This window comes from Lichenostomus cassidix, chromosome 9, assembly GCF_008360975.1.
Source record: "Lichenostomus cassidix isolate B80296 chromosome 9, HeHo_3.0, whole genome shotgun sequence".
NCBI classification, from domain to species: Eukaryota; Metazoa; Chordata; class Aves; order Passeriformes; family Meliphagidae; genus Lichenostomus; species Lichenostomus cassidix.
Window position 1 is genome coordinate 17879 of NC_139490.1, and position 22681 is coordinate 40559.

At 39.1% G+C, this 22681-nt stretch overlaps 2 protein-coding genes across 7 annotated transcripts in view; one reads left to right on the top strand and one right to left on the bottom strand.

The window, feature by feature from the left end:
- The window catches only part of LOC146432979 (uncharacterized), a 35212-nt gene extending 12826 nt beyond the window's left edge, over positions 1-22386 (bottom strand). Inside the window, exons 1-4 of one of the 3 annotated variants that reach the window (XM_085068806.1) lie at positions 20510-22386; positions 20169-20249; positions 18393-18473; positions 644-777 (exon numbers count right to left, since the gene is read on the bottom strand). In XM_085068806.1, the coding sequence (XP_084924932.1) occupies positions 644-777; positions 18393-18458 (200 nt within the window). In that variant the 5' untranslated portion in view covers positions 18459-18473; positions 20169-20249; positions 20510-22386. Of the gene's footprint in view, positions 1-643; positions 778-18392; positions 18474-20168 lie in introns of all 3 variants that reach the window. The other 2 variants (XM_085068804.1, XM_085068807.1) reach the window with 2 other exon arrangements.
- On the top strand, positions 12-15060 carry GYG1 (glycogenin 1). 4 transcript variants are annotated; one of them, XM_085068802.1, is made up of 9 exons: positions 363-597; positions 3341-3476; positions 3935-4129; positions 5408-5582; positions 5910-6072; positions 9844-9970; positions 13117-13336; positions 14001-14051; positions 14270-15060. In XM_085068802.1, exons 3-9 carry the CDS (start codon positions 4101-4103, stop codon positions 14429-14431), a joined length of 927 nt encoding a protein of 308 aa, XP_084924928.1. In that variant the 5' UTR covers positions 363-597; positions 3341-3476; positions 3935-4100; the 3' UTR covers positions 14432-15060. The 4 variants fall into 4 exon arrangements, with proteins under 4 accessions (XP_084924926.1, XP_084924927.1, XP_084924928.1 ...); XM_085068803.1 differs by having other exon boundaries at positions 3938-4129; XM_085068800.1 differs by lacking the exons at positions 363-597; positions 3935-4129 and adding an exon at positions 12-132.
- Positions 22387-22681: the final 295 nt, after the last annotated feature.

Genomic DNA, 22681 nt, shown 5'->3' on the forward strand with positions numbered 1-22681 from the left:
GGCGGGGCCTCCTCCCGCTGCCCTTGACGTGTAGCTCTTGGCCCCGCCCCTATATAAGGGGCGGCCTCAGCGCAGACCCGAGCGTGGTCGCCGCCTGTCCCGCAGCTGATCCGCGTTCGGGCACCATGGCAGGTCAGTGTGCGCCCGCTCGGCTCGCACCACCCCCCTCGCGAGGGCCGCGGGCCGCGCGCCGCGCTCGTGAAGCCGCCACGCGATCCTGGCCGCGGGATAGGGGCGGCCGCGGCTGCGCCTATTTTTAGGCAGCCGTCCCGGCCGCGAGCGGGCTCCGGCTGGTGGGGGCAGGGGCTGCCCGCGGGGGGGTCGGAGCCGTCGCGCCGGGCACCGCTGTGCGGTTTGAGAGGACGCGCACGGTGCCGGCTCGCTGCGCGCCTGCCTCGATGCCCTGCCCCAGGCTCCGTCCCCTAACGGGAGGGATGTAGCCGGCGTGGCCGGGAGCAGGATGGGCCGGAGGGGCCACTGTGGGGCTGCAGCGGCTCACTGAGGGAAAACCCAGCACTCTCCTGAAAAGCCGGAGAGAGCTTGTGACTTCTGCGATTTTGTTACTTTGCAAGGAGTAGGTCCTTACCGCCTCTCCAAGTACGTCTCGCTTCTTTCTTCCGTTTTTTTTTTCCCCGATTCTTACCTGAAGTTGTCAGTAAAGTCGGCTTCATTTTCAGGTCTGGAAGCCTGCAGGAAGTCTGCCTCCCGACGCGTATCTTGATAAGATGCTCCTGTCTTCTCTAGCAATCCGCTACTAAAAAAAAAATTTAGATGTACCTAAGTCAGAGAACAGGGGGAAAGGCAAGCATCTGTGAACTCTGGCTATGCCTACGAAAAAGCTTCCAGGGGAATTTTTAAATGATGTGGGGCATGCACTCCAGTAGCCTCCTGCACAACATCAAATGAAAGATTGCTCCTAGCTCAGACTTCGAGGATGCTCATGGGTGTGTAAGGGCTAGCACAAAGACTCTTGCAAAGAGATATTATATGGCTTGTGAACTGGGCAGAAAAAGAGGTCTCTGAAGTAGCCTGGTTTTGTCTGGATAAGTCAATTAGGGAGCTGCGTAACTGTCTCTCATTCTGTGTGGTTTTGCAGGCATATTGTCACCAAGAGTTCATTACGTTTTGGGCCTAACAGTGGCTGCCGTGTAAATGTAAGATTCTGCGGAGGAAATGTTTACAGAGGAGGAAAGGATGAGGAGGGAGACCCACAGAGCTCAAATACCTGTTGTTTAGGTAGAACGGACTAGTCCTTTGCAGATGTAATTGCCATAATAAGCAGCAGCTGGTCTTGCCAGAACTGTAGTAGCATGGGCTCATTTACTTATGAATGTACTTTAGAAAAGGTATGGAATAGAACATAGTTTATTCAAAACTTTGGAAGGCTACGCTGACTTGGATGGTCTCCAAGTTGGCAATATTCGCCTCCTGTCAAGCAATTGTAAAGTTTCCTCCTAGAGCTGGGATGGAGTAGAGGGCTTCTTAGCCTTTACTCCATCATTAAATTGACTTTTATTTCTCTAAAGACCTGTGTGTGTGAATATTGTTTCACTAAGGTGAGGAGACAGAGTAGAAGTATACCTGCTAATAGGTCAGTAAAGAAAAGACCAGTCTTTCAATGGCAAGGTCACTTTAAGAATTAGGCTTAGATTGGCAGAAAAAAACCCAAACAAGCAACATTCAGGTGAATGTTGGCCACAATCCCACTTAGTCTACACTGGATTTTTAGTGAGCTGTCTGAGAGCATAGTGTCAAAATTCCATGTATTGAGTAGTAACATGAAAATTACCTAGTGAAAAAGCCTGTGCTATTAGGAGGATGTTCATGCAACTTAAAACATAGCATGCTTGCCCTTTCAAAGAAACATTAAGTTGTTCTGTACACTTGCTGAATATGAAATAGTACAATTAGGCAGCTAAAAGTGAATTGAAACAAAATATCTTTATTCCAGGCATTATAGAAGCTTTTTTGATCTTTGTGATTGACCTCTATAATCTAAATCCCTTGGGACTAGTTGGTTTTGCTGCTAAGCAAAACAGAAGGTTTTGTAGCTGGTCTATAGATCTTGTAAATGAGGTTTGCAGAGCTTATAGGCAATTATGGTACATGACTTTCTGTCATGAACTGTTAAGGGGGTATTCAGTCAAACAGATATCGGTGATGACTGCCTGGTGAACTTAGGAGTTGTGCCAAACAACAACTTTTGTGAAAGGAGTCAATGTTTTAATCTTACTACTAAGCTTGATAGTAAGCCTTTAAGTGCCCTGAACCCTCACTCTGATCTAAACTCACTAGAAGATCTAATACCTTCTGTAAAGAAAAAAAATCAAGGCCGATAAAATAAAATTGAATGACAATCTACTCTTGAAATTCTTAGGAAGACACTGCTTTGTCGACAGTGTTGAAAATGGATTGGTAGAAAAGAGCTTGCTTCATAAAGTGATATAACTTTGAAAGGAGGCCTGCGTGAAAATAGTTAACAGTGAACTGAAGAACTTTCAGAAGTTACTTGTTTGCTTCTGTCAGTCCCACTCTCGCAGTTTAAAACAACAGGAAGATTAAAAGAATGCAAAGCTTGTATTATATGGCCTTAATAAGTACTATATTGGCAAAACAATGTCTTAAGCTATTTGTAAGATACAGCTGAAGCAGAAGATCATAGTACCTCTTTTTGCTTGAACAGTAAAAATTTGTTCCTGCGAGTTTTAAATTGCTTTTTGTATTACTAGCTACTTCCCATTTAAATCTTGCGTTCTTGTCACAGAGCTGCAATCATGAGTTGCAGAACAACTCATCTGCAAAATCCTGAGCTTGCAAAACTTAAAACTGTTGTCTAAGATATAATTCAGTGCTCACTTTAATTTAAAAATGAAATGAAAGTTTTACACTGCTGTAGCTTCAGGGTTGAGAGCCGAACCTAGAGAAAACTCCAGAAAAGCTTACTGACTTTAGGCTGAATGCAAGCCCACAGACTCCAAACACTTTTAGCTTGATGGCCTATTAGTGGCCAAACTAAGGCTTTTTAGACTTTTTGGACTGCCTCTACATTTGGCATGACTTGTTTAACCTGTGGGCAAATTTCAACTGGTGTTCTCTTGCAACAGTCTTGATTTTGTGGGTCGTTTTACTGCATTTTGCCATGTGTCGAGTTACTAGTAGCAAATACAGCTGTGCAAGTAATCTGCTTCATACAGTCACGTAGGAAGGCCCTAACAAAGAGTTAAAGGGCACATCTGTGAGGTCTCACAGCATGATTACCTAACAATACTAGGTTTCTAATGTATCTGTCTCAGAATAAAGTAGTTGATCACGCTAACTTGACCAAGTTCATTTCTTCCAGACCAGTCTTTTGTGACTCTAGCCACAAATGACTCCTATGTGAAAGGAGCACTGGTACTTGGTTCATCCTTGCAACAGTACAGAACAACAAGGAAGCTGACTGCACTCATAACTCCTCAGGTCTCAGATCTTATGAGGTAAGGTCACTTACATACTTCAAACTGCCACAGTTCCTGCTGATGTGCAGGTTGAAAAATGGAAGTTAAATTCCTTAATAGTAACTTTTCAAAACTCTGGAAGCTAAACAGCTTATTGCAGCAGAATTCAACTTATCTATACCATCTGGAGTTCTGTAAGTTCTTCAGACAGGAAACTGTTCGTTATGTTTTGGTGTGGTTTTTTTTTTCCTTCCCTAAGATAAGTTAAACAAGTAGTCTGTAGTTAGAGCTCTGAACCGTGACTTGATACTGATATTTCAGCTGGATCTTTGCTCTCCTGTAGTCCTGCTTAGAATTGTCCAACAGTTTGATATTGCCTGTGCATTTGTTGGTGCTCTGTGTATGCATGTGGAGGTGGGAGTAGGGGATTGCTATTTATTTTTTTTCAGAAGTATTCCTGATTGAGATAATATAACATAAGCTCTCTTGAAATCTAGCAGACACTTCAAATTTTCTCATGGGAGAAGAAAGCGAGCAGAACTAAAGTAGCACCAAGTATGTCAAATCAGCAACTCAACAGAGGCATCTAACAAGGTCACCACAGTACAACAAATGAAATTAACAGGCAACTGCTTCCTACAGCCTCCTTAGAACAGTCTCACTATGGAGTGGACTGGATTCTCTTTCCACATGTAAGAGGGTAAAAAAAAAAAAAGACATACAAACAACAAAACAGTTAATAACTGTGGGAACTACAGATGATAGGTCAAGATTCTCTGCATGGGGAAGTACTTCTGAGAAGACTTCTCTATATATAGAGACTATAGAGAGGTGGCTCAATAAAAAATGGAGTGACTCTCCCTGGAGTCTCGTGGCAGCTAAACAGTGATATAATATTAAGAACATCCATTCCAGCCTACTAGGTGAGTGTGCTCTTTTAAGAGGAATCCTAAATGTACTTACGTGCTAGTGCAAGCCAGCTAGTACTGTGCCCTTAGACCGCTGATACCTACATACCTACTGGTGTAATTGGAACTTGCATTTCTCGCCCTGTCTCCGTGAACTAGGTACGCCTTAAGTTCAGAAGCACTGTCCACACCAAACTGTCAATGTAAAGACTGCCTTGCAAGGCAGAGTTCCAAAACTCATTTACAAGCTCTGTGGCTCAAATTGTACTGGTAATTGCTGAGCATTCAAGATATACTGTAGAACAGTGAGGCTTTACAGATGTTTCCTATTTTAAGCAGCATGAACACCTTAATCACTTGAACTAATGGTGATGCTCTATGGATGATAAAGCAAAGGTTGGATATCTGCCACAGAATTTCACTACACTGCCTGAAGGTGTGTCACTCTTTAGTGAATGTGATACTGGCTCAAAACATTTCTGTACCCACAGCCGTGACTAAGTCAGTCCTGAAAAGACTTTATGGGATAAAGAAAGTTTTAGCAACTGGGTCTAGTTGTCTCACATGTCTCACATGTCCCAGATGTCACAGAATCCAGAACAGTTGCATTGCATAAACTTGTGTTGCAGCTGTTTAAGGATTCAGCTACTGTCCTGCTCAAGCTAGTCTGACAGCGTCCCCTTCTTAACTGCCTGCTCAGAGTAGACTGTTAAGTTGCCGAAAATCAGAGTTTGGACAGAAAAAAAGCTTTGTGGAAAGTTTGTACTACGTAGCCATGACTTACTGGACTTGATAGCCATGCAAACTAAAGCTCTGTTTGTGGAAGAAAATAAAAAAAAAAGAAACTTCTCTGTTCCCCACAATGTTCCCATTGCAAACTAGAAACTTTGGAGGCAGACAGGTGTACTTGTGCATTCCAACACAGGCAGTCAACTCCTACTTCTTTTCAACAAGAAATGTTGCTAGGTTCCCTGTTACTCCACTTCTCTTTACAGAATCTGTCATGTGGTCTGTTGTAGGAGTAACACCAGAACTAATTCTAGCCAATTGACTCTTCCCCAGGAGAGTGCTGGAAAAAGTCTTTGATGAAGTCATATTGGTAAATGTCTTGGATAGCGGGGATTCAGCACACTTGGCGTTAATGAAAAGACCTGAGTTGGGCGTCACACTAACAAAGCTTCACTGCTGGGAACTGACACAGTTTTCAAAATGTGTTTTCATGGATGCAGATACAATGGTAAGTGGCTGTGTCTCATGGTACCTCTTAAAGACCTAGTGTTGGGGAGGTTGGCTTTTTTCTGTGAGGTTTTTTTTTTTTTTAAGAGTAAGGGCAATAGAAGCCTTTTACTAGACAGACTAGTAACAGTAAGAATGTATGTGCCTTTTTATCCGAATTAACTGTAATGAAGTCTGTGGGGACTATTTCTGTAAAGTATTGTCTTCCATAAGATGAGCACTAAAACAAGAACTTGCTCTCATGTTTTCAGGTTGATGCCAAAATCCATTAAAACATGATACCACAATTCCTAAACTGCAAACTTTTTTTTAACCCCTTTACAATTAGGTTTTGTCAAATATTGATGAGCTTTTTGAGAGAGAAGAGCTGTCTGCAGCACCAGATCCTGGCTGGCCTGACTGTTTTAATTCAGGAGTTTTTGTTTACCGACCTTCCATTGAAACATACAGTCAGCTGTTACAGTTTGCCACAGAGAAAGGCAGTTTTGATGGTACGTATTAATTTGTAGTTCTATGAAAGTTAGAGTAAAATGGTGACAACTAGTTGCGATGGCTCAGTAACTACATATATCTCATGAGGACTCTGTATTATAGAATTCTCAACATTACTACACAAAAATTGTATCCTTCTCAGAAATAGAGGCTGTAATTACAGTATGTAGTAAAACTACTTTTTCCTGACTTAGTGAAATAAAAATGAGTTTAGCCTCCAGACTAACAGCTCTCAGCATTTAAGAGTGTGGAATCACGTCAGAAGAAATCTTAAGCTGTAGCAATCACAGTGCGTGCTTTAGGAAATGAAATTCCAGTACTATGCTTCAGACATTCCTAACATTCAAGTCTTGGATGTTCTATACTAACTCAAGTTGCCACGGAAAAAGTAGTACCGGTCAACTTGAGCACAGCTTCAGAGAATCAAACATTTGAAGACACAACTATCTCTTCGTATGCTATGTGATAGCTTCCTGTCATTATAGGGTGGTGACTCTCTTTTGCAATATCAAGTGCATGTAGCCTTGGCTGCTTCCCACTATAGGTCAGTTGGGATCGGCCACTGTACCAGGTTTAAGCTTGAGAAGCCGAGTTCTGCTGTCCTGTAAGTCTACTAAATCTATTACCATTGCACTAAAAAGCGTATGTTGCTTGGAGACTGCTACAGTTAAAGGCTTCCAAGTATCACTGTCTCCTGTTACTTAATTTCTTTATGTAACTACTGTGGTACAAAACAAAGCCTAACTTAAAAAGCTCCAGAAAACAATGTAAATAAGACCCTAACCTGGAACTTTGAGATAGAAGGCAGTTAGCTGGCCTGCTGACTTACCTTTCAGTACTTTCTAAAAAGTAAAATTTCCAGATGTGACTCCTAGCCTGAAGAATAATCCTGGTTATTGTAGGGCCTCTTGTGTGTGGCCTTCTAAAGAACATTGGTCACAGCTGCATGCTTAATGCTACCCTATGAAAATGAGTACTGCTGGGTAATGAATGTCTGTACCTTGCTACTGACAAAGCTAGCAGTTGGTAGCTTTGTGAGTGCTCTCAGATACTGGGTGCAAATTGATCCCCAGCTGTGGCAAAATCTACAGCATAATTCTGAATTGTTGCATTTCACCAAACAAACCAAATTCAAACAAACCCCCACAAACACTAAAAACAAACAAAAAACCGCCCCAAACACAGCCCTCCCCCTTCACCCCCAATTAAAAAACCCACTCAAAAAGCAAACACACCCAACCAAAAAAAGCCCAAATGCACATTTTCATGCAAACTGACTGTTGTGTAGCTTCAGGAACATCTGAGACTCAGTGGTTATCTCCTTTGAGCTTTGTCCTTGACTGCTAGATCTTCTAGATCAGACCAGATCTTCTAGGTTGAAGGCCCTTGTCCTTTAAAAGAATAGAACTGCTTCCACAATATGCTTTATGACTTGAAAGCTAAAGCCATGGAACGGTGAAACTTCCATTGTGTCCTAAATGCAAAGCAACTGTTGCAGCACTTGACAGCAAAAAAAAGTGGGTTAATTGTTTAGGTTTCAAATTTCTAGAACTGTAATTTGTACTTCAGCTTCAAAAATTACCTATTTTTGATTACATGATAGCACTGATCTGAGTAGTGAGACCATGGAGACCTAGACCATCTGTATAAGCTACTGCTGAGCTCAGGAACTTGGTAGGGAGAAAGGGGATTGAAAATTAAATTGACCTAGAGAGTGATAAAAGATTCTAGGAAACTTAGTAAGAGAAATGTCTGAAAGATCACTGCTTTTAATAGGACACAGGGATGCAAACTTAACAAGCTACCAAACTATGTGTAGTTGAAGTCAAGCTGCGAGTATGTCATCTGCAGTAGTAGTAACCAGGGAGTGGAAGACCTTCCAGAATATTTTTTGAGTGTAACAGCAGACGGGTGCCTCCTATGTAACGCTGTTCCCCAGAAATGGCAGAATTATGGCTACTTATGTAGACAACTACTCTGTCTGTGTAAACTTCACCTTTCTAGATAATAAAGAACATGTCATGCAACTACTCTAGATACCATCTAAAAGTAGTGGATGGGGAAAAAAAATTGTTTTTAAAGAAATCTGGTTGTACTGCTTCCTTAAGAATGTTGCTATTGCTTAGACAATCCTTTGGCTCTTTAGCTTGAGAACCAAAACAGTTGCTTTTACAGTCTTGCTGTATTGTACCTTCATATGTATCTGTAAATATGTAGTTAATATGAGTAGTGCCTGATTTTTCACCTTAGGTCTAAGATCCAGTTTATATAACAACACTACTGTTGAAGTCTAATTAGGAAACCTAGATGTCTGTTTTCATTGTCTACTTTGGCACAAATGCATGCAATCTGAAAAAAAAAGCCAAGATGTAAAACAATCTGAGTGAGAGGAAGTCCGGTAGAGTAAGTGAAATACACTGCTGCTACCCCTTCAGTTCTCTTGTGATGAACACAACTTCTTCAAAAGTGCTTTCATTCCTTTATGGTTTAAGAGGCAAGTCAGAGGTTTGAAATTACTGGACTGAGTCTCCAGGCAGTTTCTCACTCTGCAATCTGCATGTATGCTGACAGCTGTAACAGGATACCTAGTATTTATATTTGTCAGTGTACTGTCTGTACATCTAAGTTTATGCCCAGAGTCAAGATACTTCAGTTGCAAAAAGCAAATTCTGCTCAAACAGCACTGATGGTATAAACCTTAAAACTGCCCTAAAACTGAATCACAGGCCAATAAAAACCTTTTTCTGAGTCAGCAGAGACTGAGTGAGAAAATGAAAGATTAAAATAAAACATTGTCTAAAAACTAAGCTATCCATTTACCTACTCTTTAGTAATGCTACTTGTGAATGCAGTTATACGTGAAAGAACATGGCAAGTGAAAGTTGGAGGACTCCCTTCAATCTCCTTGATAAGAGGAATTATTACTATTTAAAGACTGTGTTCATTGCAGTAAAGATTGAATGCATATAAATAAATAGGTTTTTACTTCTCAGTCACTGCTTATAAACTAGTCTGCTCTAGCCTGAAGGTTATATTTATTTATTTTTTTAGCTAATCTACTACTGGGATACCAAACAACTTCAGACTCGCTTAACCTTGTAACAACCTCTACTTGCAAACTGACAGTTGACCCCTCTGAAAACAAATTGTTATCCTCATTTAGCAGTTATTCAGGAACATTTTAGTACGGCACTAGGAATAGCTGTTTTCTGTTAAGGGATTTGATGGAGTTTTACTAGAGTTGTCACCAAAACTGGATGTGCTTTCCTTATCAGATCTGTGGGGGGAAGATACATCTGGGACCGCAGGTCTAACATGCTACTGATACCCTAACTCTGGCAGTGAGATGATGTTGGTCATGCATCTGTAAGCATAAGTAATAAAAGTAATTGTTGCCATTTGACCTTCTGAAGTTTTTTTTTCCCTGAAGCTGAACAGTGCTCAGTTGTCCTGTTTTGTTGTGGGGTTTTTTTTGCTGCCTTATACAGATTGAACTTAAGCTGTAAAAGAAACTAAATGGCAGAGTTTGTGAACAGCTTCCTGTCTTTTAACAAAAGTGACTCCATACATACTGTTTCGTTCTCAATTTTTTTGAATATTCAAAGGTTGCAAGGTTTACTGGGTTGTTCACAAATAGAACTTCCGTGCTCTGTGCCAGACTTCTACTGCACATGACAACTGCATTTCGAACTCTTACTTAGTGAAGTGACTGAAAAAGAACTTCGAACAGCTGTCTTATGCTTGTAGCCTATTAATGCTTTCTGTTTTAGGTGCAGATCAGGGGTTATTAAACACCTTCTTCAGCAGCTGGGCAACAACAGACATGAGCAAACATCTACCGTTTATTTATAATTTGAGCAGCACTTCCGTGTATTCCTACCTTCCCGCATTTAAAGCGTAAGTTGAGAACTTCAAGAAGGCTTTCAGAGCTTACATAAACTGATTTCTTGTAACAGCATGCACGGGCATGATGTGAGCTTACACAGATTTTCTAGAAGGAGACTGTTGCTGTCACTCAATATATAAGATTTCTTTTCTTAAAAAAAAAAGGTTGAATTTATGTAAGTCAAATGAATCATCTCAAATGCAGAGAGACAGCTGTATCTGTAGCTTAAACTACTCATCCCTGGTGATAACACTGAAGTTGATTTAGAGTAAGCACATTTGACAGGTCACTTGTGAAAGGAAGAACCACTCCTCCACTATGGGATACAGTCTAGTACAATTCTAACCAATGGCAGTAGGCTCTTTAATCAACTTGAGCTGAACTTCAGCATGACACCGGTGTTATCGTTCACACTTAGATAACTTGTCCTTACCTCACTCAAATTACTTAGGGTTTTTAACAAACAGTAGTTACAGTTTCAACTAATCAACCTATATCCTTCAAATAAGTGTAGTGAAAAAAGTTGGGGTTTTTTTTTAAATCTAGAATTCTCTTCTAATAGCCTTTCTAGCCCTCTCTCAGTTCCTCAAGTAACAGCAAGACGGAACAAAGGCTACAGCCAAGCACGTACCATCACATTTTTGTGATGAAAACTGTGTCCTCCCTAGCTAGCAGTATTAGTTTAGCATGTGAGTAAACGGTACGTCAGAGGCAGGGTCACTCAAAGTATTATAACCCAAGAGGTGGGGGTGGGGTAGGAAGAAAGGAAACCGAAGTGTTACAGAGAAACTCTTTATCTATTACGAGCTACAGAAGTTGGAGTCAAGGGGGAAAGTGCCAATTGCATAAAAACAATCTGATCTCTGAATGACATCAGGTTACTAGTGTCTAAAGCAGCAGCTAGCATAAGCAGGACTCGCTGGCTCAAAATCAAACTATGTCTTGTGATCAGAATACTATTTGGAATCTTGTCATGCTAAAAGTGGAACACTTATTTAAAGAAATATATGCAAGCCTCAGAATGACTAAGTAGCTGGACAGCATTTGATAAGCTAACATCTATTGTAGAGTATGTCCTCTTTCTGTGGCTGGCTGTTAGTCACGTGACCTTAATTTTATAAATTATTTGGTTGCCGTGAAAGGCTAGTTGGATCTGGGGGCTCCTGACAAAAATTTCCTTTAACAGATTGAATCAGTTGCTTAACTGAATTCATCAAACCTTCAAAAGTAGAATGCTGGAAGTGCAGCCCTTATAAGTAAAATTCCCTGCTCAATAGGTGGAACAATTTCCCTTGGTTAGATCAGCAGCTACACTCCTTATAATCAGCAGTAGGAATATAGTGAAATTTAAACCTACTGACAGCAATAGCTAAGTTTTTTTGCAGCTTTGTACAGTGAGACTAGATTTCACAGCAGTCTCAGTAATCCTTTTTCCAAAGGAAAATGCCAATTCAGGACAAATGCTCTCTAACTTCAAAACATTGATGAAGGACTTTTCTGGGAGATGGGGAAAGATGGATTAGTTGCTGAGGCCAGTGTGGACATAAAGCTTCCTAACAGTTGAGCATAAATGTCAAAATAAAGTATTGCAGATCCAGAAAGTATATAGAAAGCAGATACTGAAAACATCATAGAAGCTTGGCATCTGTTGTTCGACCATAAGTGGACAGAATACTAAGAGTACGCTTCTCCATTCGCGACAAATGTGACGTGGAATTTCTCATGCATTCTATTCTCTAGCTTAAATAGCCTTGATTTTTGAACAATGAAAAGTTTCCTCAGAACAGCAGCAGCCTATGATGAAGAAAACTCAGGTTGTGTAGTACTGTGACAGTAGTAATAAAACTAAGGTAGTCCTCTTATGCTAAATCTTGACATTTGGGATTTAAAGCCCACTAACTGACCTCTTCAAGACTGCGTTTTTTAACATGCAGTTCAGGCAAGTACTTGACCTTTCACACACACATAAGTCCCCATTCTGCAGTAAGATCAGTTGTATTTGAAACATTGAACATGAACATTGAAATATAGTCAAGGACCTTTAAATAGTGTGAAACCCACACCCACACAAAAATGCATACTGCCTCGGTTGGAATATCCTATGGCTTTAGAAACACACCTATATTGTCTCTGTACGTATATAGTCCAAATCCTGGTCAAAATGACCACCGTCAGCTTAATAAAATGTTAGACAAGCTACTTTGACATTACTATCCATTTCAGTCATATTATGTTGAGAAGAAAGCCTAATGTGATACAAATTGTACTAGGTGAGATAGCCACTGCTAGTATAGACTGGTATTGCTTGTTAACAAAACTGAATCAAGCTGAAACCTAGTTCTGGTACTGTAGAACAATGACACGAATGTTGTCTCAGTGTAAAGTTCTTTACTTGAGAAGAGGTGCATCTCATCTACACTTTAAATGCAGAAGAACATACTGATAACAGTTGGGACAAAGCTATAAGTCCATATTGAAAATTGAGTTTAAATGGTTTCAAAGAGAAACAAAAACAACCCACCACCAAACCCACACATGGCAACTCTAAGGTTATTTAAGAAGTAACGGTTGTCTAGCAAGACCCCACTGCACAAAGATCAGGAATCTTCTGAAATGCCTAGGTTATATAAGTTATTTTGCAGGGACATGGTCTGCTTGCAGCAGAGCCTTCCAACGATCCATTTCTAGAGGGCTAAAAACGGAAGGGGTAACTCTTAACACTGACGCATCTCCACGTAATACTTGTAATGCTTAACTCTCTGGCTTACTGACTTTGGAGTAGAATCTTTTTCACTTTTAAAAGCAGTTCCGATTGCAATGGCTGCTTGAGACTGCTCTCTCCTGAGCTATGGACATCATCCTAAAGCCTTGAATTGTCTGTAAGTATTTAAATAGCCCAGACCATAAGGTTTTGGCTGTTTTCAGACTAGTGTAATGTAGAATTCGGTTTGCAATTTTTCTGTTGTATTGCAATGCTTTCAGTACCAGTAGGCATTGGCAGTTTGATCATTTAGCATGTAGCCTCTTAAATGTATTAATATTTCTGTTTTCTGGTCAAATACAGAAACAGCAAGTTAAAAAAAGTTATGTCTGCCAGTCAAAACTCATTTTCTAGACACATGTACAAACCGGCTTCTAAAATTTTTCTGTCCAACAGGTTTGGTGCAAGTACTAAGGTGGTGCATTTCCTGGGAAGTACAAAGCCATGGAACTATACATATGACTCCAGAACAAAAAGCATAAAGGGCAACATGGGCGACCCTAAAATAGTTCACCCAGAATTCCTCAACATGTGGTGGGATACCTACATATCTGATGTTTTACCATTACTAGAACAGCACGGAATTGTTAAAGAAATTACTACAGGGGTAAACATGGTACGTGCCCTAATAATCTTGTACATCCATACCTAAGTATGGATGACAGGTTATTTACCATTGCAGCAATTTCCCTCCCCTCTGTCCATCTCAAAGCATGGGTGTGTTTTAGTTAGTGGGATGCAGGGTATTTTAGTTTTGTCCTTTTAAGCTTGGAGTAAATAGTACTGCAAAAGAAAAGCATGCTAGACTGGGCTTGGACGTAACTGTATGCTTGCCTAAAACAAACTATATAGGTAGCTAATGTTGCACCGGATATTACACTGTAGCAACCTCTTTGATGTAGTAACTTGTTTAATGTATACAGAGAACGGCCTAACTCTTAATGTGTTGCAGCTAATAAGGTTCTCAAGCACAAGAACCCCAGTTCAGCATGCAAATATGTACATACAGGTCTTGCATGCTGAATTGAATTTAGGTAAGCCTAGGATAACGAGAGAATCAATACTTGTATAAACTGGCAGTGATGAATGCCAATATTATTAAAACCAAAGTAATGCTTCTAACTCATTCACAGAGTTTAGTAGCCTGCATCTGACTGCAGGCTTCTTAGCTTAGTATCTGGGCCAGTTTAAGTTCTCAGCCTTTCTAAGACCAAAGTTACTGATCTCTTAAGATGTGCTTCCCTTGGTAATCTTGCATCTTTCTAACAAACTATTTGCAGCTATCGGGCTTGGTCTATACTCTGGCTTTCTCTTGTGGCTTCTGTAGAGAGGTACGAAGAACTTAAACTTTACTTCTTTCTTTTTTTTCCCTTGCTAACCTCTGTAAGTCTGCTTTGTTATTTTGCTAGGAAAGCTGCACAATCCCTGCCCACTGGCAACGCTTGCTACTGTGCATGATAATGTCTACTTTGTCGTCCCATTCTATGGCCCGTTGCTCACTTCAGCTGTACAATGTATTTCTATATTTTCACTCTGCCTTTCCTTTTAGGAAGAAGTTACAGAGGCAGTGTCCCATGTATCAGTATCACCGGTATTACCAGCTGAATCTTCAGAAAAACGCAAGGAACGGTGGGAACAGGGCCAAGCTGACTATATGGGAGTGGATTCATTTGACAACATCAAGAAGAAGCTCGATACCTACCTTCAGTAGAAATGCCTGTCTCAAACAGTGGTGATGCAAGGACTTGTTCCAGAACTAACAGCTAGAAAGGTATAGATGGTGGTCAGTTACACTTGCTAGTAGCTTGAGGAAAATCTTCTTGGCTGAAGGCGTCTGCAGTGCTACAGATGAAGACTGAGCAAAAGCTAGGAAGCAGAATCCTTGGGCCACCTATTACTGCCCAATTTCCAATTCTCCCTACTAGATAAAACCAGGTATTTTCAGCTTAAAATTTCTTCTATTTTGATCAATTGCCTCAAAATATTCTTTAAACTGGGTTTGTTACCTCACCTCATTAAGGTGATTAGCATTGATTCCTTTGCTTGCTGTTTTAGATGTAAAATCTAATTCATGGGGTTGCTCATACACTGGAGTGGTAGCCATTCTGCTTTACCGTAAATGTATTAATGACACTGGGATACATACAGTTGTAACAGTAATAGCACTGCTTTGCTCTTCCAGTCACAATTGCACTGAAATTTTGACCAGGTTCTTACGCACAGTGCCTGCAGCATGGCAGAATGCGTTTTTCAGTTCTGTATACTATGGGACTAGTAAACTGAGTTTTATCTGTTCCTTGCAATGTTGCACTTGATACAAAAATAAAAAGTTGTCATGCATTTCTGTCTTCCCTAAACTCTCGAGCAATTAAAAAAGAGGGAGCTCCAATGCAGTCTGACTAAAATATTCAACAGGTATAACACTTAAGCTTTGCTAATGTTACTCAAGCTCTCATTACCAAATGTCCAGCTTTTAGATAGTAATTATTTAGAAGTACTTAATAATTTGCCAGGGAGCTGTTTAGGGCCAGTCCCCTTTCTAGCTTGCCATAAATATAGGACAGGGCACCAGGGCACTGGAGGAAGTACCTGCTGAAGCTACTTGCGTTAGTAGCACGAAGTTTGGGAAGAAGGTATCTTTCTTTCAAGTGACTAAAGAAACATCATCCCTAATGTAAGCCCTATATCCTGAACTTAGTCTTAAACACCGTGGGGATACTACTTTGGTAAAGGAAGATCACAAAGCTGCTTAAGTAACTGTACCTACCCTGATAAGGAAAACTACTCTTTCCATGTGTAAAGAGAGTAAAAGTGCTTTTTTTGCCACATCGACACTACATTTACTACAAGACACGTGGAAAAGCAGTAAAAATAAAGCATGCTGATGACAGACAGAGATTGGGTGTTACCTGTACTCAGGTTCAGATCTATCCTTTTGCCAGAAGTCTATACAGAACAAAATTAGTGTTCTTTGACAGCTATACCCTGTACTAATCCAGAAACACTAAGAAAATATTATTTCATTATTTCCTGATAAAGGAGGATTTGGGCTGGAACCTAGTGATGGTGCTAAACCTTTAGCGTAGACATAAACAATCAACAAGCTCTCACCATTAACTGGTAAAGCAGAAGATGTAATGTGAGTATAAGGGTTAGTCAGTTTTAACTTGTTCTCACTACTTAATTGCTCTAAGATTAGTTTGTCACCATCTAGGAAAAATGCTAAAAGATGAGGTCCAAACCAAAGTAGCATGTAGCTACATAAAAGAACATACTATCTGAACTCCCAATTGTAACTAGCCCTTTCCTGCATGGGTTTTTCTTTTGCTGTGTTTTTGGTTGGTTTTTTTTTTTTTTAAACAGCTAAATTTGAAGTTGTGTTAAAGCAGGAGGGATTATTAGTTACAGTCTGTAATGACAAAAATATACTTCATCAAACAAATATTGGAGAGTTCTGCATACTCACAGAATACTCTATGGAAAATGGTAAAATACTGTTTTTAAGCTAAACAGTCTAAATTTTCCACCCCTTTTCTGCACTCATACTTGAGAATAGGCACGTTACTTCTTTTTAAGCTTAGTTGGAGAGAAGCAAGAAAGTATAAAAGTATAATACTTATTACCAGCCTGAAAATTTGGTTGAGCATGGAAGTTTTGTTACCTTAATACAATAAGGAGAGTTGCGGAATAAGATGAAAATCAGCATGTTTGGGGTTAACAAATACAGTTAGTGAAGAAAGAAAACCTGTAAAAATCATTCTATCCTAGCCTCTGTAACTCATACTATGAGCAAGTGTTTACCCACAGCCTCAGGAAGGCGAAAGGTATGGCACCTATACCAAATTCTATGCGGCTTATTTTCAATAAAATGACCTTTATGTCACTATTTGCCTTCACTACTTACTTCAAAATTGCTGCAGGCAGCTTTTGCAGAAAAGCAGAGATCCCTTTTTATCCCTTGCAATAGCGTCACTTGATACATCAAGCACTTTTCTGCTCTAAACTGAAGGTACTCGAAGCAGCACTGTACCCTAAACATCACTATTCAGGAGAATCACAGTGCTGCTTAGATTACAACTCAAGTATTGTAACTTCATTTGTTTTTATGAAGCCTATAATCTAAGGTGTTCCTTAGATGGTCACAACTCAGAGCAACTCCTAAAAGCTTAAGAAGCATTTTTTCCTATATACATCCTTATTTTATGTATGGGGTAAAAAACCCACAAACAAAAAAAAAACCAAACCAAAACCAGAATGATGGACTTCTAGCTCACTCTTCGGAATTAAAAATAATTCCAAAAGCTCACTTCTAGAACATACTGTTCAAACTCCACAAAAGACAATGCCAAAAGCCAAACACTACTTACGGACCATGAAAAGCAGGAAAAAAGCCCAAACAGCCAGAATACCAATCTGTTCAACCAACCAACTTCACCAATCAAATCAGACAGGACTTTCCTATGCTCAGCTTTTACCTCTTTTCATTCAGATACATTGATGGCTTTCTTGGGAGAGACTATACAGTTTAGTACTACCTTCAGTAAGTTATATTTGGCTTTGGAACATGGAAATTGTCATCTAATACAGGAAAATGATACTAGTAATTGTTATCAGTTGTTTTCATGGGGCTGTTCCTGATGCCAGGGAAAAATACCAGGAGTTTGTCTGCTTCTAAATTAACATCTAGGAGCAAATTAGTTTTTATAATTTATTTGAAGCATTTATGTTTTGAGCACAAAGACAGCAAAAGTGAAAAGTAGCATGGGACATGTAACTTGAAGACAAGTTGTGTCCAAAATACTAAATATGTTATTTATACAAAATAACACCAGATCAAGCTATAAATCAATCAGAGCCTTAATTTCTTCATTTTGTATTGTTTTACTTCACTTGCTGAAGGCTTTTTAGTAGCAAAGGCTCCTGCTGCAAGCTCCCTCTTGTTCTGAATTTTCAGGATATTTTTCTTCTACTGCATCCTTCACAATGAACCAAAATTAAACAAAAATCACCAACAAAACACAAAATCCAAACAAAAATCCAAAACACTGAAATGAAGATGTTATCTTTCTCTACATAAAAGTTTAGGATGAGAAATTTAGGTATTTTGGAAAAAAATGCTAGGGAGCTGAGTAGCCTAAGTACAGTTACATTACTTAGCTACTACTTTGTAAACACAAAGAAAAAGGTTGTAAAGCAGTTGGGGGAAAAGGCTGGGCATTTTAATCTCTGCACTTTTTTGTTTTAAACAATTATTGGAAGGATATCTAGCTCTTCTTTGCTATTTTTATTAAAAGAGAACCTGTCTTAAATTTTCCAAGTAATATGTTTGTGATGGCATATTAACGAGGCAGGCTAGCTGTTCTTCCACAGCTAAACAGGCTGCTATGACAATAACAAAAGCATTCTACATACCTTCAAGATAATGAACTGTAATAGCCAAGCTTACCAACAGCAATACTACCCCATCTGAGTCACTCCAAATAGCTCAACAGAGACATTTAATTTCTATTAAGATCTTAAAATCCAAAGCACACACTTCAACAATCACTCTACAATTTATGTTTACTGGTGAGACTGTGATGGCACAATTGTTTTTAAAAGACAGTAAAGCTTTTGGGAAAATAATTATTTATTCATAACCAGAACACTGTTGGGATCATCTTTCAACTCACCTTAGTAATGGCAGTGTTATGCTTCTGATCCAGCCTGTGACACCTCTCACAACACTGGTCTTCCATAGTGGGATTCCAAACCTATTAGTAGCAGCAATGAACAAAGTTAAATAAACTCAGTTCAAAACACAGTAATAGGCACATAGAATCAAGAAGCAGATATTGCACCATCACCCTTGAACAAATACTGCTTGCAGATTAATTACTCTGGGCCTAATGTTTCACTCCTTAAGTACACTGCTATATAGAAAGCTTTGAGAAGTTCTGGTTATATGTTCGTAACAAGCAGGAACTTCAGGTAAATGCTTTAAAAACAGAGTTTGTCAGGAATCTAGGGGACATCAAAACAATCCTGTTATTTTAATTCTGAAACAAACATTGCATATACTAACTGCCTCAGTACCTGATGGCAAAATCTAAATCAGCTGGACACAGGCATTTACTTAACAATAAACTGGACTGTTATATAAGCCCATGTATGCTTTCTTTAGTATATACAGTAATCACCATGTTAGGTAAACAAGAAACTTTGCTGAACACAAAATGATAACGTAGCCATTACCAATTATACTTCAGATGAAACATTAAATGTAAGGATTTGTGAAATGCTAAGTCTGTGCTCTGCATTTTTCCAGCATGTTTTTCCTACCTAGAGGTATAGTACTACTAGTTCTCAGAGAATAGATACTTAAATCTACATACACTGTAATAGTGTTCTGTCTCTGATAAGCAAGTCTCGTGCAATGGGCTCGCCTTTCATGTCACCCACATACCGCAAGTTCTCTAAGAACTCTTGTTAATGACTGATTTTAGATTCTAAGAATCTCTGATGCCTAGACACACTCAGAGACATCAAACTGCAAGATAAAAGCAAAACAAGTCTTGTTTCTGCAATCTGTGGTAGTAAGCAAAAGAGCAACAAATTATGTATTTGTCACTGCAAGATGATAATTCATGGCAATCTATTTATGGCAAACCGTTCTAATATTAATCTCACTGTATGAAAACAACACGATGGCTGGAGGAAAGACCTAGCCCAAACATGCAGAAGTGTGTTCCATTCCATTTTTGCTGTAGTCGAGGAAGACTGAAGTGTACTATCACTCTTTTCTCATCAGCCCAGCAAAGGAAAAGTGAATTGCAGTACTTCTATGCCTTTCTGCAGTATCTCATACAATGGATACTGTGTTTTACATTGGAGAATATTAAAAAACCTGAGCCTTAGAGAAACATCTGTGTACTTGTGATGCTCTCATTAAAGGTTCGTATTTCTTCCTAACGGTGGGAATCCCGCAGCTGTGATTGTATTTAAACAAACAAATAATTTCTTAAAAGGGTGGGAGGGAGAAAGTATTCTATGGTTGGATAAATGTTCCTCCCTTGCACTGTGGTATTACACATCTCAGAGAAGGAATGCAGACCTCCGAGCTACAGTTCTACAATAAATTCACAGAATTTGAAAAAATGGTTACTCCACTGGTATTTTTGCTTCTTAAATCCTATTATTGCTGCTAGTGCACTTCAAGGAACACTAATGCATGACTGAATCTCATTTGGCACTGATTATTCAAAAGAGAGATCATAAAGGATTCTGTGGGCTCCTCCATCAAATACAAGTAGTAAACCACTGCCACTTGGGATGGTTACCATCACAGGATGGCTACCAGCAGGATGAGAAGATGCTGTTCAGTGGTGTATAAAGGCTGCAATCATATTCGCCCCTGGGTTGTTAGGTATAACTAAGACTGTAGATGACTCAGTGTTAGCAATGCTTACCTTATTTTCTTACAACTGCTTGCCACAATACAATGAATGCATTATACCTCATTCATTATCTTCACAGAAGATTAAAATTCTCTTGCAGTTTCCACAACTATTCGGAGAATCGTTTTAAAAAAAAAAAAAAGCAGCAGTCAGACTAGATGGACATTATGGTAGTGTAGGTCCCTTCAAACTGAACTGATCAATGCAATACATACAGAAACAATATTTGTGAAGATGCATCGTCATTCACAAAAAATTCTTCCCCGGCAACTTCTCCATATTCTTACTCATATTTAATTTCTTTCCTTTATTAAATAAATACCTTTTGTGTACATGCTGTTACTATCACTGACCTGACGTCCAAGCTCGTACATTTTCTTTACTATTGGTGGTGACAGATGCCCAAGTCCAAAGCTATACTGTTCTTTTCATTTACTCTGTTTCTTTCAAGTGCAGAATTTGTTTCAGTTTCCAACTGCCAAAAAACTTGGACATCCCAGCAGAGGCGTAAACAGTGGGGAAGGCAGGAAGGGAACAGAAAGACCGTGATCTTGTACAATGATCTTGTACAATAAAACCAATTTTATTAGGAATACCATTTTGCTATCAATACATGAAATTTACGTTTTTAGTCCTTACAAATAATTCTGCATTTCTGAGTGCCTTAATGAAAGGAACAAAACTTCCTAAATTTAGATGTTTACCAGTCTCCCATGACCACAAAAAGGTAGCCTCAGACTAATGTCTTAATTTATAAATAAATTCTCAATAATAACAGAAGAGATTAGAGCAGACAAGCATTACATTAAATATATACTGCTCCTCAAATTCCACTTTATGGCTTTTGACGTTCATAATCAACAAATAGAAAACATTCAAAAGTATCAGAAAGAAAAAGAAATAAAGAAGGAACAGATTGCATATGCAACACTGTAAGGTGTCACACCACTCTGTTAGTAGTACTACTACTAGCATTCTTTCCACACACAGTAAATATATGGACAGCACAAAAATATAGTGTTAAAAAGATGCCAGGGAAACAAATGAAGAGAAGTCCTATTTGCCTTTTAACAGAAACTCATTGATGTCATTCATTCTCAGAGGGGCTTTCATTCTACCTATTAGGAAAACACCAAAGGAGCTTCACCTAGATTAAGCCATATCATCATGAACAACCCATTACTCACAGGATCCATTAAAAACACTTGGGAATCTGTTGTCAGATTTAATCCAACTCCACCCACTTTCAGAGACAAAAGCATTATAGTTCAGGACCCTGCTTGGTTGCTTTCGAAACAACAAATTGCTTCCACTCTTTTCTTCTGTGCCATTGACCCATCCAAACGAGTAAAGGCAAGCCCTGATTCTCTAAAGAGACAGTAAAAATGTTCAATTTAACAATCCATTTTCTGTGACAACAGGAAACAATACATTAAAATCCTGACCTCTGCTTTGGAATGTGTATTTAAAATTCTGTTTTATTTGAGAGATCTTTCTAAAACACCATAAAAACACATGTTTATTATAAATAACATCAGTTCTACTTACTTCAAAGGATTTTCTATCAGTGACAAGAAAGCTGTGAACTGAGAAACAACCAGACATTTAGCAGCTGGACTATCCCTCTGCAGTTCTACCAAAGCATGCATAAAAGCATTTATCTGAAATCAAATAAAGCATTTATCTGAAATGAAAGGAACTTACTTTGACTTGGCTAGAGTCCATTCCTACAAATGGCTTTGATAAAGTTCGCATCAATTGAAAGAAATCACTGTTCAGTAATACCTTTTACATGAACTAATCTTGAATTCTGTGGGTAGGCTTTCTTTTAATTTCCATAGGAAAGCAAGGGTTCAGCATTTTTAATGGTCACAAACTACAGGGTGATTGAGAATGCTTTGGGAAAGGGGATTCACAACCCATTTCCCAGACATTCTTAACGCTGTCAAAAGTCAGCAAGTCCCCTGTCTCCTATGGAAAACAGGAACAAAGTACTGGAACTTCAGAAAATAAGTCTTAAGTAATGGACAGCCTCAAGGCAAGTGCTCTACCATAGCAATACTCAAGAAATGAGAAAGGCTTCCCCCAGAGATTCTCAGGCAAATAAGGTAAGCAAGACTCTTGCTTAGGTATGACAGGGGATAAGGAGGCACCAAAACTCTCTTGGGGCCAACAAGAGAACAAAAGGAACAAGGAATTAGATTTGAGGCAGAACACTGCCAGTTTTCTCATGGAAGGTTTAGCTATGATGAGGTTAAGAACCACTAACTAGAGAGAATGCAAGTAACTGCACCAGTTAAAAAAGAAAAAAACCCCTTGATTTATTCTAGAGCATAACGTTCAAAATTAGTTCTTTGGTATCCACAAAATAATTTTTGGGAAATAAATTTGTAACCAGCATTTGAAAGAAAAAATTCTTCATTAAAAGTTAAAACTTTAATGTTTCAGAAAAGCAATCTCAAAATGAAAACCTCAAAGTACAAAGAGGAAGATACAATTTCTGGCAGCAAATACATAATGGAAGT

Excerpts from the sequence above, each read along its gene's own strand:
- GYG1 (XM_085068800.1), top strand. Across the intron at positions 5,583-5,909 it reads TCATGGATGCAGATACAATG|GTTTTGTCAAATATTGATGA; the intron begins GTAAGTGGCTGT and ends CTTTACAATTAG. Across the intron at positions 13,337-14,000 it reads TTACTACAGGGGTAAACATG|CTATCGGGCTTGGTCTATAC; the intron begins GTACGTGCCCTA and ends AACTATTTGCAG.